This window comes from Erpetoichthys calabaricus, chromosome 13 (assembly GCF_900747795.2).
Source record: "Erpetoichthys calabaricus chromosome 13, fErpCal1.3, whole genome shotgun sequence".
Taxonomy (NCBI): Eukaryota; Metazoa; Chordata; class Cladistia; order Polypteriformes; family Polypteridae; genus Erpetoichthys; species Erpetoichthys calabaricus.
Genome location: NC_041406.2, coordinates 108,990,381 through 109,008,713, shown reverse-complemented (window position 1 = coordinate 109,008,713; position 18,333 = coordinate 108,990,381). Strand labels below are relative to the sequence as shown.

At 40.1% G+C, this 18,333-nt stretch overlaps 1 protein-coding gene across 1 annotated transcript in view; it reads right to left on the bottom strand.

Moving 5' to 3' along the window:
* LOC114663796 (ATP-binding cassette sub-family A member 13-like) overlaps positions 1–18,333 on the bottom strand; it is a 488,511-nt gene that overhangs the window by 452,183 nt on the left and 17,995 nt on the right. The window contains exons 6-9 of the mRNA XM_028817717.2: positions 17,018–17,212; positions 16,664–16,828; positions 9,572–9,752; positions 2,662–2,801 (exon numbers count right to left, since the gene is read on the bottom strand). Of these exons, the coding sequence (XP_028673550.2) occupies positions 2,662–2,801; positions 9,572–9,752; positions 16,664–16,828; positions 17,018–17,212 (681 nt within the window). The remainder of the gene's footprint in view (positions 1–2,661; positions 2,802–9,571; positions 9,753–16,663; positions 16,829–17,017; positions 17,213–18,333) is intronic.

The following is an 18,333-nucleotide window of genomic DNA, read 5'->3' as shown; positions in this document are numbered from 1 at the left end:
CACCATGTTCTGAATTTGTTCCTGCCTTGCGCCATGTGAAGGCTGGGATAGGCTCCAGCTCCCCCCACCACACTGTTCAGGACTAAGTGAGTTAGACAATGACTGACTGACACAGTAATGAAGAGAACGAGAGTGTAATTCATGAATGAGAATGAAAAAAGGAAAAGCCCATCAGAAGTCTCGAGTCCAACTGATCTGAATGTTTGGAGAAGAAGGAGTCAAGCGGCTACATCAAAACCTAAAAAAAAATCTGGACTGAAGAAAAAAACACCAGACAAGTGGTGGCTCTGAGGCTAGGGATCTGCACTGGCAATCGGAAGGTTGCTAGTTCGAGTCCCATAAACGCCAAAAGTGACTCTGCTTCGTTGGGCTCTTCGTTTAGGCCCTTAACCTGCAATTGCCCCATCCTGGGTATGACATTAATCTGCATCAAGCCCTGCATACCTACAAGAAAAAATCTGGGAATTGGTGGCAGAATTGGCACTCCAGCCACCATAAAAAACTTCACACTGTTCCACTCCATCTGAACTAGTGTGGTGCTGAGGTGCCACCCATTGCATGGCTGCACTTGGGTCCTGATCTGGGGATCCTGAGTTGATTTGTCATGTGGTGGGTGCGGCAATGCGCTGTATCAGCGTGTGGTCCTAACCTTTTGAACGATTATTTGATCAATGTCTAAAAAATATTACACAGATTATACTCCAGCTTGGATTCAAAAAAGCCAAAGAAAACACAGATGTAACTGAGGGGAGCTGGAGAATATGGTGTACATTCATAGAATTAGATAAAGAATATAAGTGTCCAGGGGGGCAGACTACTGGTGTTTGAGGAACAAAGACAGAGCCAGAAATGAGTATCACATAGTCTATGAAATGTCAATCAGAGAAAATGGAAAGTGAAGAAACAAAGAGTTTAGAAATACTGTAATTACAGGTTCACATAAGAGGTTAGCACTCAGCCCATAACTTTTAATGTTAATGATGGGCATTCCAAGTGAAAACATCAGAACATGGGAACTGTTTTTGTCAATGATTTAGAAATATTAGTAGATTCAGGCAATGAACTACACTGAAGTGTACAGAATGGGCAAGGAGCCCCAGAATACAAAAGATTAAGATTAAACAGTGGAAAGACAGATGTTATGGTGTAGTCATCTGGTGCCGCTAAGATTCACATCGTCGATGAGACAGTGATTTACTTATTTTTTTGGAGGAGATTCCAGGGAGGCATCCAGCATTGGCCCAGCCCACACACACTAAAAAGCAGAGACACAATACCAACGAATGAATAAATAATATATTAAATGAAAACCCAATACACAACAACAACAACAATCAGACAAACCGCCCCTTTCCCCTACAGCAATACAGTTGTAATATAACAATGAGCCATAACAATAAACACACATGTCAATGTCCTAATACAGTCCAAAACAGCAAAAGCAGGTGAAATGGTGTGGGGTGAAGAAAATGAGTGAAACAGTCCTGAGTGGCAAGGGGTGAGATTTGCAGGAGCACTCCTTTTGAAGACGCACAACGATTAATCTACTACTATATACTGTACATGACAGGCAGGCACGAGACAGTCCATTCATCCTAATGGGACATGATCCAGGGCACAATTGACTTTTCAGACGACACATTTGGACAGGATACACAAAAACACCGATCTCCGGTTGCTCCGTCCTTTTCAAATTTCCAGATGGCCTCTTTCATCCCCAGCAACACCTACTTCCATTCCAGTCATCCTATGCGGGTAATCCCCCTTGGGCTGCTGGGAAATGCAGTTCTTCCCATGATAGCACTGCTAGATTGGTGATAGTCAAGGAGAGAATTTTCCCAGTGTGCAGGGAGTTTTGAAAAATATGGATTTACGTACAATATGTATTTACTAACATTCTTAAGCATTCTCGAATGTGCATTATGTGGTCCTAACAATATAATCTAAGTAGCACGTAGCAATTTCCAAATTAATAAGTAAGTCATGGGTAGTCCTTGGTACTGCTAGGAGGTTATCAACTTCTTCAAATGTGTTAACTTTGGAAAAATGCAATGTTAGACCATTAGCTACTTCACTGATGTGAGGGCAAATTACAATTAGAACACAAGCCAAGCACCTTCTTTCTGCCTTTCTTTCCAGATGCATTAATATCACCACTGCAGTACTGTAGAAGAAATTAATTAATTTCAGAATGCCTGCATTCTCTAATTACACATTATCAAGGTGCATGTGCCCCCTGCTGGGCAAAGAAAAGTACTATTTAAACAATTCAGACATTTATGATGACAAAACATCTTCATTGAACCAGGAATGTAATTAAAAAGCATGCAAAATGTAAGCTAACATTATAAAAGCTAATGAATACATATCTGAGAAATTCTTCTGAAACGCTACACTCCACTGCTCAGCTCTCATATGGATTCCCAGAAATTGGGGTTACAAAGTGATGGTCCTTTAAAGTGTGCGGAAGACACAAAACAACTAAAGACTATGGTCTACTTCAGAACTGTTTATTAAATTTGTATTCTTATCCTCTCACTAAATTTATGTTAACTGGCTCATGAGAGTTTGTTGTTCAGTGCTTTTTCAGAAAACCCCTGACTCACATTACTCAGTCCTGACATAAGAATCAAGAAATGTCTGGTGGGATTTCTCTTTTACCTTTTCCATTACTCGCTGGATTTCAGGTGTGTGGGGGGCAAATAAAATTTTCCCGTGTAACAGAGGCTTCATGAAGGTCCACAGCAGTGCCCCATTTGGAGACTGTAAGATATCCTTATAGAACTGCCTACAGAAAGGTGCTGAGATAAAGAACAATTAAGGTGAGGTCAGAATTAAAAGGTACAAAGAACACAAATTGTTTTATTTCTTTTGCTACACAGTTACCATAATAGATGCGGAGTTATAATAAAATCCTTGGCATCGTAGAGTTTAAAATGTTGTATATGGTACATGTAAAGTTATAGATATAAATAGTCTGTTACTACAAATCAGAAACAGATTGTACTTATGAAAGTTGGAGAAAGTTGTGTCTTTCATCCAAGGATTAATGGAACTGTGACCATCACGTTTAAATATCATTTCCGTGATGTCATCTGTGTGACAATTACACATGAGTCCATTAAGTGGTGCCACAAAAACAATGAAAACAAAGCATGAGTCAAAACACACTTTGTCAAATTGCATCAAAATGAGAAATAAACCAGAAAATGAATCCTTATGTGAAAAAACAAAATTATAGATAAAAAACATGCTAATGTAACAGTGTATATATCCTTTGGTATTCAATTGTTTTACTACTTGTATCAAGGGACCCAAAATTTCAGGCTGTCTAAAATAATGTCAGCCTGTGATTCCATTAGAAGTTACAAGCTACAATGCATTAATAAAGCAACATTTACATGGTTGAAGTTTAAGCTTCATTTGTTTTATAGTAGATCCACCTCTGATGATGACCGACACTAGACAACAACAAACAACATGAAAACATCTATGAAAAAAAATCTCATGTTATTCTTCTTACATAATCCACATGTCAAGTCATCCAGTCGTTTGCTCACAATGTCCCAAACACATGTATTTTTAGTAAAATATTGTTAAATAAACCATTTGTAAAAATGGTTTTCTGAGTGAAAATGGAATGCACTCAAGCATAAAAGAGCATTTGTATTGAAGATAGATAGATAGATAGATAGATAGATAGATAGATAGATAGATAGATAGATAGATAGATAGATAGATAGATAGATAGATAGATAGATAGATAGATAGATAGATAGATAGATAGATAGATAGATAGATAGATAGATAGATAGATAGATAGATAGATAGTACTTTATTTGGGAAGTTAAGACTTTACAGAAACTTAAGTAAATAGATATATTACAACAACCCACAAACCCTCCCACAAAACACACACAATGTACTTAAGAGGTATATTGCCATCTAATAAGAGGCTTGCAGATGGGACAATAATGGATCAGACTGTGGGCAGATCATGTAACATTTAAATGAAGCAAGTCCAGCTTGTTGTACCTAAAAATGAAACATGACACGGACCTACAGGAGTTCGCCATTATTTCATCCTAAACAGTAAAATAAAGAGAATGTTGAAATAGGAACTATTCCTATTCATTTTAGTTTTTTCCTGGTGTTGAGGTTTAACACTAAAAAGGTGATCATAAGGCTTAATAGGACACAATCTCATACTGGGTCAAAGTAGAGCTGCAAACTGATTTAATAGTATGTGATTGTATAATGAATGTATAAAAGAAGGAAGTCCTCAGATGAAACTAAAATATACGCTGGGAGAGTCCACTCTGGAATGCTGTGAAGCACCCACACTATACCATCATGCTGCCCATAAAAATGATTAAGTGTGAATGATTCTACAAATATATCACATTTTTAGTAAAAATTGGTTTATATATAGATCTAAAAAAATGAAGAGCATGTACAAGATATTTGTCAAGGTTTAAATAATTGTACTATTATTATTTACTACTTTTGCTGGTCATGCTACCACCACTGAAAATTGTTGGAAAAGTCACATAATGTGGCATTGCCCTAAGGCTTAAGCCATTAAAAGACAAAGACACACTTACGTGGCTTCTATACTATATTTATCAAAAATAAGGCATGTTTTTTTCTCTAGGTTTTGTTCTTTGGTTTAGAACTTTGTCTGCTAGAACTTCATAAGGTCTGCTTACCTCCATTGGTTTTGGCTGTTGTGTTGAATTGATTGTTTCTGACCTGGAATGCCTGACTACCCTTCTGAAATCTGCCATTTAAATAGCTTAAGATACACAAACATTACTAGGTTAAGCATGAGTTCTCCTTTGATGATCACAGAAGCATGATAAAGGTAATGTAAAGAATTAAACATTAACTGTCTTAACAGTGAGCACCATTCCAGAATCATTTTGTAAGTACACAGTAGAATGGTTCCCTTATTTCTACAGCTGTGACTAGTGATTCAGAGTTAATAAGTCAGTGATGGACACTGAGGTGGCAATGTTTTCACTTTACAATCTAGCACCTTTACCAGTAGGACAATGGCTCTTAGATTGTTAGACTGGTATAGTTCTGCCTACCAGCTCCAAGGGACAGGATTTCAATCTTGGCCCGAATGCTGTCTATGTGAGGCTTAAATGTTCTCCTTGTATATGTTTTGTATTTTTTTTCTTGATTCTCCATTTCCCTCTCACCTCCCAAAGGCAGGTATGCTAAGTTGCCTGATGACTCTGAATTGGCCCAGAATGACACAAGTATTATTGTGTCTCTGTATGTGCCAAAAAATGGACAGGTGCCCCATCTAGAGTGTGATCTTACCTAATATGAGATGAAGCTGGGGGGAGGCTCCTGAATTCAGTGGAATTAAAAATGTAGTAGTAGTGTCATGTGTACAGTGAACACTTCATCACTCTCATGAATCATGGTATACAAAAATGTAGATAGATAGATAGATAGATAGATAGATAGATAGATAGATAGATAGATAGATAGATAGATAGATAGATAGATAGATAGATAGATAGATAGATAGATAGATAGATAGATAGATAGATAGATAGATAGATACTGTAGAAATAGGTACAAATGCATTGTATGGATGCATCTAGAGTGGCACATAGCTGGAGTTACATATGTTTCATGAATACAGTGGATTCAGAAAGTATTCAGACCCCCTTCACTTTGTACATACTTTATTGTAGTGCACATTTAATTTTAAATTGATAAATTTACTACTTTTGCCTATCCATCTACAACCAATTACCCATAATGACAAAATGAGTACATGTGTGTTTGTTTTTTTCACGTTTGTTCTTTATTTTGCATTGTATTCGGAATTTGCTCATTTTTCATACCCCTTGGGGTCAGAGTTCAGGGTCAACCATTCTATAGCGACCTTGGAGCAATTGCAGGTTAAGGAGCAGAGTAGGATCTCTTTTGACAGTAACAGGGATTCGAACAGGCAACCTTCTGGATACCGGCTCAGAAAATCTCTCATTTATGTAAGCGTTCAGACGCTTTGCTCTGGTACTCCATATTGCAGACCAGTGCATCCTACTTGCTTTATTTCTCCTTGAGATGTATCTAGGACTTGATTAAAGTGCACCTGTGGCAAACTGAATTGATTGAACATTATTTAGAAAGACACACACCTGTGTATATGAGGCTCCACATTTCACATGACATGTCACCAGCAATGAAATCCAAGGAACTCTCTATAGACCTCTGTGATAAAATTGTGGTAATGCATAGATCAGGGCAAGGCTATAAAACAATCTATATTACTAAACCACAGTTTAATTTATGCACGGACACACCGAAACGCATGCGCACTGTGCTCACATGCAGCGGCTTCCCACAGTAAGTAGGTGGCGCCCACATTAGACACACCAGAAGCAAACACGTCACGGCTCCACAATGAAACAGCTCAACTAACGGAAATACAAAAGGAGCCCGTAAGGATAGACACAATGAACGAACGCAACAACAAAGAACGAAGATGCCCACACAAAGAATCCGCTGTAGTACAAATGCGCCGCGGCACCCCAAAGTCAAACGCAGCGGCTTCCCAGAGTCAGTAGGAGGCTCCCACTACACGACCTGTGAACTAAACATGAGGTAAAGCGTGCACGCCAGGTTCTACAAACGCCCGGACGCGACCACCCACACCTAAACTTGCTGTGCTCCACTCTGCCAGCAGTCGGTGTCAGCAAAGGCAACGGAATCACGTCTCCACAAAACGAATGAACGAAGGCGCCCACACAAAGAATCCGCTGTAGTACAAATGCACCGCGGTGCCCCAGAGTCAAACACAGCGGCTTCCCAGAGTCAGTAGGTGGCGCCCACTACACGACCTGTGAACTAAACATGAGGTAAAGCGTGCACGCCAGGTTCTACAGCCGCCCGGACGCGACCGCCCACACCTAAACTTGCTGTGCTTCACTCTGCCAGCAGTCGGTGTCAGCAAAGGCAACGGAATCACGTCTCCACAAAACGAAACCGCCTTTGTACAGATATGCTTATTTAATTAAATGACATTTCCCCAGACGCACCCACCCTCCATGATATGTCATCCATTCAAATATCGGACAGAACAGAAACTGATTGCCATTCTTGGATTTACGATTCTCTAGAGAATCGCGGGCTTACTTGTTTCTAAAGGTTTGAGAGTTCCCAGGAGCACAGTAACCTCAATTATTGTGAAATATTATACGTTTAGCATCACTAAGACTGTCTGACCAAACTAAGTAACTGGGCAAGATAGGCCTTTGTCAAGGAGGCCACCAAGAACCTAGCGGTCACTGTAAAAGAGCTTCAGAAGACTGCTGCTGTGGTGTAAGAACCTTTGAAAAGGATGAGCATCTCAGCATCACTCCATCAGTCAGATGTTTATGGTACAGTGGCTAACTCCCACTTGGAGTTTGATAAATGTCATTTAAAGTACTCTGTGAGAAAGAGGGAAAAGATTCTCTGGTTTGATAAGACAAAAAAGAACTCTTTGGGCAGAAGTTCAAGCACTGGTTTATTCCAGATGTGCTAATAACTATTAACTACTATATACAGTAATGGCTTGTGTCACACACGTGCGCATAGGAGACAGCTAGATGGCTTAAATAATAGTAGTACCATGCCAGACCAGGGGGTGGCAAACTGCACAAATTTTCTCTCTCCATCCTCTGCACACTATCCTCGGGAAATCCCAATAGGTACCGGCGACATTGATGACGTCACTTCCGATACCGGGGCCTTTGATAATGTAATTTTCAGTACTGGCACCATGGATCACTTCTGGTCCCCGAAGACACCACTTCCGGAACCAGTGCTCCAGCTGACGCCACTTCCTGTCTCGATGACATCACTTTCGGTCCCAGGCCAGATGACGTCACTTCCGGTCACGGCCTTTAAAGCCGCCATTTTACCAAACTCAAATCAGCTCTGTTTTGGACCTTGTACCATTCGCAACTCACAAGAGAATACCCATTTTGCAGCCAGGGATATTATACGGGTGGCTTCCCCAAACCTTTGATGTTTCCTGTGTCATATTGTGACACTTGTTAATATATACAGTTCAATACAAGAACATTTAGAAAAATAAGTGCAGGCGCTACATACAATAATTACAGTGACTCTAAAGCAAAAAATGATGTGAAAAAAAATCCAACAGAAATAAACAAAGAGCCTTTTCTTCTTCAACAGAGAGCTCACAAAGGACAGACAGAAAAATAATCATAAACAAAAAGTGCAATAGTATATACAAAGATAATAATGAAAAAATGCACACCCAAAAATAAAAATAAATTGAAAGTAAACTAATATATAAAAACTTACATACAAACTCCTCTCTCTGCTCCACTAACTCAGCAGTAAAGAAGTTCTCTCTGGCCCGAAGACCAGACAAAAGATGACCCCTGGCAGTCCGGGCTAGGGTTAGATATCGCTAGCCGTCTTGACTAGCCAATCATTACTCCCGCTTTCCAGGATCCCCCAACAGCAACCCTATGTTGTCCTCTAAGGAAGAGTATCAGGTGCAGTTATCAGAACATCACACCTTCACCTTTCACTGTGCATCACGCTGGCAGCACTGCAGGTAAGTTACAAGGTGAACTTTGACCTCCTTCACTCAGTCCTTTCTGTCTCTATGCTCGTATTTTTTCTGCCAGTAACCTCCTTAATCTCAGCACTCTGCTCTTTCCTCCCTGCAGCAGTTTCTGGCACAAGCTCTGCTGTTGGGCTGCTTCAATTTCAAAGGGTGCCTGTGGTTAAAACGGCAGCAGCGGACACGCTTAGTGCCGGTTGAAGCCCAGAGAAGCCTTCTGACTCACAGGCCTTCATGTCACTGGGGCGACTCAGAAGGGGACACCAAGCATGGGTGTGACATTGCCCCTCAACTGCGTTCTCCCTCACTGTAATGCTAAAATAATAGGAAAGTAACTTTTACCTCTATAGCTATTTATTTGTTCGTAATAAGCTATAGATAGCTATACTAAACACTACTCTAAAATTGTGTGCAGACCCAGACTTAAACCCCATTGAACATCTGTGGAGAGACATGAAGGTGGCAGTTTAACATTCAATCAGATAGCACTAGAGAGGATCTGCCAGGATGAATGGGAAAAACTGCCCAAATACAGGTGTCAAAAGCTTGTAGAAACGTACCCAAGAAGACTCGAAGCTGCAATTTCTGCCAAACGGACTTCTATAAAGTACAGCATTAAGGGTCTGAATACTTATATGAATGGGAGATTTCAGTATTTTTAATAAATTTACAAACCTTTCTGAAAACATGTTTTCAGTTTGTCATTATGGGTTACTGAGTGTATGTTGATGGGTAAGAATGACAAATTTATCAATGTAAAATGTAATCTACAACACAAGAAAGTGTACAAAAATTGAAGGGATCTGAATACGTTTTGAATCCACTGTATATTTACATGAAGAGCTATACCCAATTTACTTCGCCAAAGATGAATAAAATGTTTCATGTATACTAATGCCAGGAAAACTGTTTATTCTTAGTTTATAGTTGGCAGCAGAGGTGCATTGAGTTTGAATAACTTACTAGAGTTGGCAGGGATGCTGTATTTATCTAAGTCACTGTCAGACAGTTCAGTAATCTGTGGGAGATCTGAAAGCATCTGGCTGTCAGTGAGCGCTGCAGGAGTCAAATTCTTGCAGACCACTGCTGAAAGTTTGCTCCATGAACCCTGAGTTGACATTCTTGAAAAGATGTTGTCTGTATCCTGAAAGATAAATCACAACAGAATAAGGAAAACGTCCGACTGCCTCACTGAAATCAGAGCAGTTGTCAAAAGTGGCCTACTAGGAGAAAATGTTTTAGAAAATATTGATGGAGCAGTGGATGTAGGAATAAAGTTTACAAAGGAAAAAAATCCATATTTAAAGGCCTCGGTTGAAAAGATAAAAGAAATGTAACATTTCAGGTCCATCTCACTGACAAATTGAGCTCTTTTTTAAATCTGGGAAACATACAAATGAATTTGACAATTCTGATCTTTTTCACATGGTTGTATAGAGGTGATACAAATCATTAGCTGAACATGAGAGATTATTGCATGTCATTGTTTTATTTTTCAGGACATAAATACCATACACCTCTCTTCCTACCTGCAGTAAACATTATTTTTACTACCAGAAATCATAAACGTGTATAGTATCCTTTATTTAGATTACCTTTAGTCATCCATGTCATCTTGTGTTGCCTTCTAAAGTGCCTTTGGGCTGGCATTAGCAGAACTATAAAATATTTACATTTTTAGATGATGCCTTTATCCAAGGTGACTTACGACATTTATGATACTACTCGTCACATTTCTTTTGGTTTTCCAGTTGGAGCATAGGCAGGTCAAGTGATTTGCTCATGGTCACACTGTGTCAGTAGTGGGATTCGAACCCACAACCTCAGGTATAATACAGATTTATTAACATTTTTTTTAAGTGAGTCAAAATTCCCATTCCAGACATTATCTGTGTGAAATTTCCAAATTATCCACATGCCCATGTAGATTTTCTCTGAGTGCCCTACCTATATCTGAAAGAGGTTGACTGGCATCAAATTTGCTCTGCATGAATGAAACAGCGTATGTGTGTGAATGGGTGAGCAAAACAGTGAATTAGCCACCCACCCTTGGCTGTTTTTTGGTGTTCAAATACTGGCCCTTACTGGAATAAGCAGGTTTTGAAATACAATCAATTAATAATAGCTTGACTGATCCACTTATCCTTCTGTTCTTTGTTAAACATTGTGTAAATACATCTGGCATCAGAAAGAGGGCATCATAACACAAAACAATGGATTCTTTACAAGCAAGCTTCACAAGTAAGAACGACTTAACTAAGCTTTCAAACTCTGGCAAAACCCTCTTCACATTCATTTTTCTCTAATCCCAGTAATCCTCTGTAGTAGCCAGGCCATGCCCTCTGTGCTTCTTTACTAAATTAAAAATTTGAACATTACCTTTTATTCTCAACTAGCTGAAATACTCGGCATTGCCCGTGAGGAAAATATTTTTTTTTTAATTGTTTGAGTAAAATATAATTAAAAACACAACTTCCATCCATCCACCCATTATCCAACCCGCTATAATCTAACTACAGGGTCACGGGGGTCTGCTGGAGACAATCCCAGCCAGCACAGGGCGCAAGGCAGGAACAAATCCCTGGGCAGGGCGGCAGCCCACCGCAGGGCACACACCAAGCACACACTAGAGACAATTTCGAATCACCAATGCACCTAACCTGCATGTCTTTGGACTGTGGGAAGAAACCCACGCAGACATGGGGAGAACATGCAAACTACATGCAGGGAGGACCCGGGAAGAAAACCTGGTTCTCTTTACTGCAAGGCAGCAGCGCTACCCACTGCGCCAACGTGCCACCAAAACACAACTTGACAGATTCATTTTTGTTTTGTGGTGTAGTAATAAGTTTTTACATGCAGAATTTTTGACCCACGACACACAATGCACCCCTCCACTAACAGAAATAAGAAATGAGGCAACGCGCCCCTAGCACACCAAAAACAAAGGAGTCAGACGCAAGCGCCACATAGCACACGAAACGGTACGCACACAAAAATGAGGATTCAGACCCACGACACACAAAGCCCCCCTCCACTAACAGAAATAAAAAATGAGGCAACGCGCCCCTAGCACACAAAAAAAAAGGAGTCAGACGCGAGTGCCACACACAGCCCATTGCACACGAAACGGGATAGACTACGGACATAGCAGACGAAACGGGACGTACACAAAAAGGAGGATTCAGACCCATGACACAAAAAGCCACCCTCCACTAACAGAAAAAAATAATGAGGCAATGCGCCCCTAGCACACAAAAACAAGGAGTCACACGCAAGCGCCACACAAAGCCCATGGCACACGAAACGGGACAGACTATGGATTTCACACACTAACATAAATAACACATGAGACACAAAGCACCCCTCCACTAACAGAAATATGAAATCAGGCAACGCGCCCATATCACACAAAAACAAGGAGTCAGACACACACCCCAAAGTGAAACGGGACAGACTACGGACTCCACACACGGTCACCCATCGAGCCCTAGATTAAGGCTCAAAAACGGAAGAGCGACCAAAAGCGAACACTCGAGATCATACAAAAACCCCACACATACGGACAACACAACATATTTGAATCAGAATATCCCCGCCTAACAGTGAAACGGGACAGTCTGAGGAGTCCACAAAACTTCACAAATCAAGCCCGAGATGGTACTGAAAAAGAGGACTCACACCCCCACATCACAGTTAAACGTAACAGACCACGGAGTCCTCAGAGGGTCACACATCAAACCCAACATATTACAGAAAGCGATTTGTGTTTCGGAAAACGGCAGATACTACGATAGAAGCATTCGCCTACAACTCGCATCTGAAATCAACGTACAGACTATACAGCACATTCCACGCACTTCTAAAGAAACGCACGCCAACAAACGACGTCATACATAAACAACAAGAGACCGGACTACAATACATATACAGGCGCGACACCTGATGGATAATAATACGAAGAAACGAAACATACGTCATCTGAACACGTTCAAACTGTACAGCATAGGTGAATCTCATTACAATGATGCACTATTAACCATACAACCACAGAAAAGGCTCCATATTAACAGTGAGTGCGATCCTCCTTATTACTTATCCATATTACTAACGATAAAGAACAAACAAGTCATGAATTCACGATCACGGGTACAAAACAATACGGCTCGAGTAACGGGACCACAAACACGAACCCGCGACACACACAATGAACGTAGACGCATGAAGCGCGCATCTCAAAGTGCTAAAGCGAAGCAGGCATGGGTTCAAAAGGAAAGAGCTCAAGTCACAGAAATACAAAAACGGGAGCGACAGGACAAAATAAATGAACGCAGACGTCTACAACGCGCGTCTGAAATGCCAGAAAACAAGCAGGCAAGGCTCCAAAACAACGGAGTGGTGGCTCTGAGGCTAGAGATCTGCACTGGCAATCGGAAGGTTGCCGGTTCGAATCCCGTCAATGCCAATAGGGACTCTGCTCTGTTGGGCCCTTAAGCAAGGCCCTTAACCTGCAATTGCTGAGCGCTTTGAGTAGTGAGAAAAGCGCTATATAAATGCAAAAAAATTATTATTATTAATTATTATTAACAGTTAATTATCACATCAGCTACAACCGGAGTGGCAGCTAATTTGTTAATAAATGGTCGCACATGTCACTCCTTATTCAAAATACCGGTCCCAATCACAGAAACATCGGTATCCACTATGAAAATGAACAGTAACAATGCACGTGACATCCGTCTTGCAAAACTGTTAATTATAGATGCATGTACAATGGCATCCAGTCACTTACTCAACACCATTGATAAACTTCTACAAACGTTGATGAATAATAATATTCCCTTTGGAGGAAAGGTACTTTTATTAGGAGGAGATTTTAGACAGTGCTTAACTATTGTTCCACATGCCGTGCGCTCAGCTATTGTTCAGTCCACCGTAAAATACGCGGACAATTGGCATTGCTTTCAAAAGATACACTTGGTACAAAACATGCGATGTCCAGATCCAGAATATAACAATTGGTTATCACAACTGGGAGATGGGACACTCACCAATACAGATGGACTTCACCCAGATATTATTACAATTCCTCAAGCCTTTATCTGCGACGACTTAGTTACGGAGATATTTGGAACAGCAATCTCATTAGACCAAATACCCCTTTTAACACAACGGACTATATTATGTCCAAAAAAAATTAATGTTGATCACATAAATAACCAAGTCATTGCATTACTTCCTGGAGAGGCACAGCTCTTTCTAAGCTCTGACAAAGTTGACTCTGATGACGACAATGACCATCTTAATTTCCCCTTAGAATATTTGAACACTATTAACCCAGCCGGATTACCACAACACAATCTTAACCTTAAAATCGGAACAATAATCATGCTATTAAAAAACCTTAACACTAAACAGGGTTTATGCAATGGTACACGTTTAGTCTTCAACACCATGACACACAATGTTATTGAAGCAAAAGTTCTTACAGGATCACATGCTAACAATACTGTTCTGATTCCTAGAACTGACCTTACAACTTCTGACCTAGAATTACCTTTTACACTTAAATGGTGACAGTTCCCCATTAAACCTGCATTTGCCATGACCATCACCAAATCACAAGGACAAACCATGGACAAGGTTGGCATCTACCTCTCTGAGCCCGTATTTGGACATGGACAACTTTATGTGGCCTTCTCACGAATTTGCCGTTCATCTGACGTTAAAGTTAAGGTTATAAATGATCCATGCCAAGGAAAACTCATTCAAGAACAAGACACCATCCCCAACACCAGGGGTTGGCGAGCGAAGCGAGCAGGGGGCAGAGCCCCCTAGTAACATATATACAAGACCGCAAGATTGTTAAAGTCTACTTTATATACGTATACGATTTCCCATTCGCAAATAGTGAGGACTTTCTAAGTAAATTAATTTGATTGACTTCATTCTTACAGAGCACACTTTCACTTACAACCTAAGGGCTCATTTGACTATAGTTCCACTCCTGAACAAGGGTTGGAGCTTCACCTAATGCTTCTGCTCTTTTTTAATTTGCAGATCCAATAATTGACAGCGAGACAAGCGGTGACATCACTTCTACCTTCTGGTCGCCTGGACATGCCTCTTCCTGTCCATTGACCTCTCATCCAGCTCCTCTGCCATCTGTCAGCATGTGATAAATGGTCCGTGACGTTGGGTGGTTTTTAAATAAGTAATCACACTCTGTGAGGTGCAGGCTCCAATCGGGCATGGAGGTACGTGAGATGGTTGGGGTGCCTGGCTGACCGCACATACACGTGCAAATGGGAGCTTCAGTCAGGTGCCTCATTATTGCCTCGGAGGAAGAAGCATCTCACATCTGTTGTATTTTTAAAACACGTTGGAATAAAGATCATAAATATCAAACTATACACCTTAAGAAATGGATAAGTGTATGTACAGTATGTCTGTCTGAGTGTCTGTCCAGTTACTTTGTCTATGTCATACATGCTTGCATCAAATAAAATACAAATGGCTCATCACAAACATTAACACTGCTTTAATGAATCACATACCACATGGAATATAGCAGAGACATATGCATTGCATGATGCGCTGCAAACGTTGATTATTTTGATTTCAACTCGTCTTAGCCGGGTAACACAGCTGGTGGTTGTATATTAGTAAATGGGTAAATGTCTGAAGTGTTTTTACTGTGATTGGTTTACTGTGGAATGAACTGTAAATGAAATCTGGTTTGTGCCGTTTTTAAATTACATTAGACCATTAACACCTTACATTTCATAATACATCCTTAATTATTACGTAACGTATACCTTTATCAGTATCAGATTATAATCATTACAGTAGCTTCAGTATTTATCAGCGGTAGAGTATTGCAGATAATATCTTCATACTGGAAGTTGGCAAGGTGATATTTAAATAGGACAATGAATGATCTGATTTGTGCTCTCTTTAATATAATATTGTTGTTACATAATCGGACTTTGCATGTTCTCCCCGTGTCTGTGTGGGTTTCCTCCAGGTGCTCCGGTTTCCTCCCACAGTCCAAAGACATGCAGGTTAGGTACATTGGCAACCCTAAATTGTCCCTAGTGTGTGCTTGGTGTGTGCCCTGAGGTGGGCTGGTGCCCTGCCCGGGGAATTGTTCCTGCCTTGTGCCCTGTGCTGCCTGGGATTGACTCCCGTGACCCTGTGTTAGGCTATAGCGGGTTGGATAATGATTGATTGTTACATAATCCGACTATTATATTAATAACTGTTATATCTTGTTATTTGACTATGATGTAGAATTTAAGCTTCTGCTTTCTGGAATGATATTTTTAAATCACTGTCCTCTATTCTCTCTGTTAAGATTGCCCTTTGCCACATGTACAGTATTTCATCTCCTACTCCTGTCTTTTCTTACCCTGACTTCTATCCAGCAGAGCCTATTCTGTCTGGGTACCATCTCTGTAAAACCAATCTTAGCCTCTCAATGGAAATCGGAAACTTCTGGAAATCCCCTCTCTTTACTTGAAACTGCAGTGCTGCGCGTCAACTGATCATTGGGTTTCAGTGTAGAGAAATAGCAAGCTGCTGGCAGTAGATTGACTGGGGGTCCACGTTCTGCTACTAATCTGAACCCTTAATTCTTCCCTTTTTAGATTCTTCTCTCTCCTTCAGGGATGTGTCTGTTGTGCTTCTCTCACCTCTCTTATAGGGCAGGGACACTTTTTACAGTGTGGGAGATGACGGGTCGTCTTGATTGTTGTTTGTTCTTATTTAACTCAAAAAAATAATTAAAAAAAAGAACCTCATTCATTTGCTTTACTTATCTAGGGACATACTAAAGGCTATTTCAAAATCATAATAAATTGTAGAATCCAATTTTCAAAAAAAAAAAAAATCAGATGTCTGAATTATGCAACTAATGACTATGATTTATATCTCATAGGGATTTAAATCACGTAATTTTTGGCCTCTTTTAACACCGTACTGTATTGGATGCCTAAAAGATCCCAATGTTAGTCGGACTGTACTTAAAGGTTAGAAAGTCTTACAATTCATTACCTCTTGAAAGTGTAGAGTGTTGATGAATTCCTGACTATCCAGTGAGGACAGAAATGATGGAAGCCACTTGAAGATGGGACGTGCTTTAGATGCTAATCCAGTGATACTTTGGAAAATGTTCAGGACCTGATTTAGTATCTCCTTCATCGTCGGTGGTATAAAACCCTAAAAGCAAGTGCATAAATGAGTTGATTTAAAAAAAATGCAGAACAGTTTCTGATTTGGAATTATGTGGTGCAATTCAATAATACATAACATAAGAAATTCCAACAAAGTAATATTTCTCTTGAGTGATTTTATTAGAAGGAAGGCTTTGATTGCTTCATACATATCATAAAGTCAATATGCCTGTACCTGATAAATGAGGTTCCTTATATCAAGGTGCTGAACAAATAATAAAACAAGCTTGTACTGTTCCTCTGGGGACATGGAACACATCTCACTGACAGACGTTGAGATGTCTTTGTCAGATGAAAATGAAAGCAACAGTCTGAAAGTTTCTTCATTGCACTCAGTAGCCAGAGTCAACACAATTAAGCCAGAGGTGAACTAAAATAAAAAAAAAAAAGAATTTAGTTAAATGTAATACCCTGAGGTTGCCCTTTTTTGTAAAAAAAAAATACACAAAAAAAGCAAACATTTCAGCAAAAACAACTGATATATTACAATAGATAGTGCACAGTTTTTAATTATACTAAATCTGAAATGTAGTCTTTGTGTACTTCAGACTTTTATGAAGTGCTGCCTGCAGTTTTCCTCTCTGTATAATTCCATTTAACTACTATGCACCACCAGGCTTTCATTTTCTTTTTTCATTATAAGCTAAGAGATTATTGTGCAGGTGTAGGTGTCTGTTTTATTATGAGGATTGCAATCCCCATTTTTAATCGGCCTGCAGGTTCTCTTTCACAGCCTGAGAGCTATCACCATGTTGATTTATATTACCACACACATGCACCTTGGGGACAGCTTAAAGCAGAGGTGTCGAACTCCAGTCCTGGAGGGCCGCAATGACTGCAGGTTTTCATTCTAACCACCTTCTTAATTAGTGACCTGTTTTTCCAGCTAATTAACTTCTTTTGCCTTAGATTTAATTAACTCGACTCAGTCCCCTTAGTTCTTTCTATTTCCTTAATTAGCAGCCAAACAATAATGAGACACAAAATGAGAACAGGTGACCAGCTAACCACATTATCTGAACATAAAGAAAGGTGAGGGTCTCGGTAAGGTTGATTTCTCAGGTCAATAATCAGAAACAGAAAATCAACACTTTGGGAAATGTCTGCTGTAGCAGAATGAGAGCAGCAGCAAGCTATGGAATTAAGTAACGGGTTTAATTAACAGCAAGAATTGGCTTCTCATTAAGAAACTGGTTGGAGTTTGATGTTCCAGTTTAGCTGGTCATCTGTTGGCTCGTTTCACGTCTTATTTCTGTTTGGCTGCCATTTAATGAAGAAACGAATCAAATCAGAGGACGGAATCCTTAAAAACAGGGCTATTAAAAGGAAGGGAAAAGGAGTTAATTAGCAGTGAAAACTGACCACTGATTAGGAAAAGGGTTAGAATGAAAATCTGCAGTCACTGCAGCCCTCCAGGCTTGGAGTTTGACACCTGTGGCTTAAAGGCTCTGGTGGTGTTAATTCTTCACCAATCCACAGGGTGGCACTGTA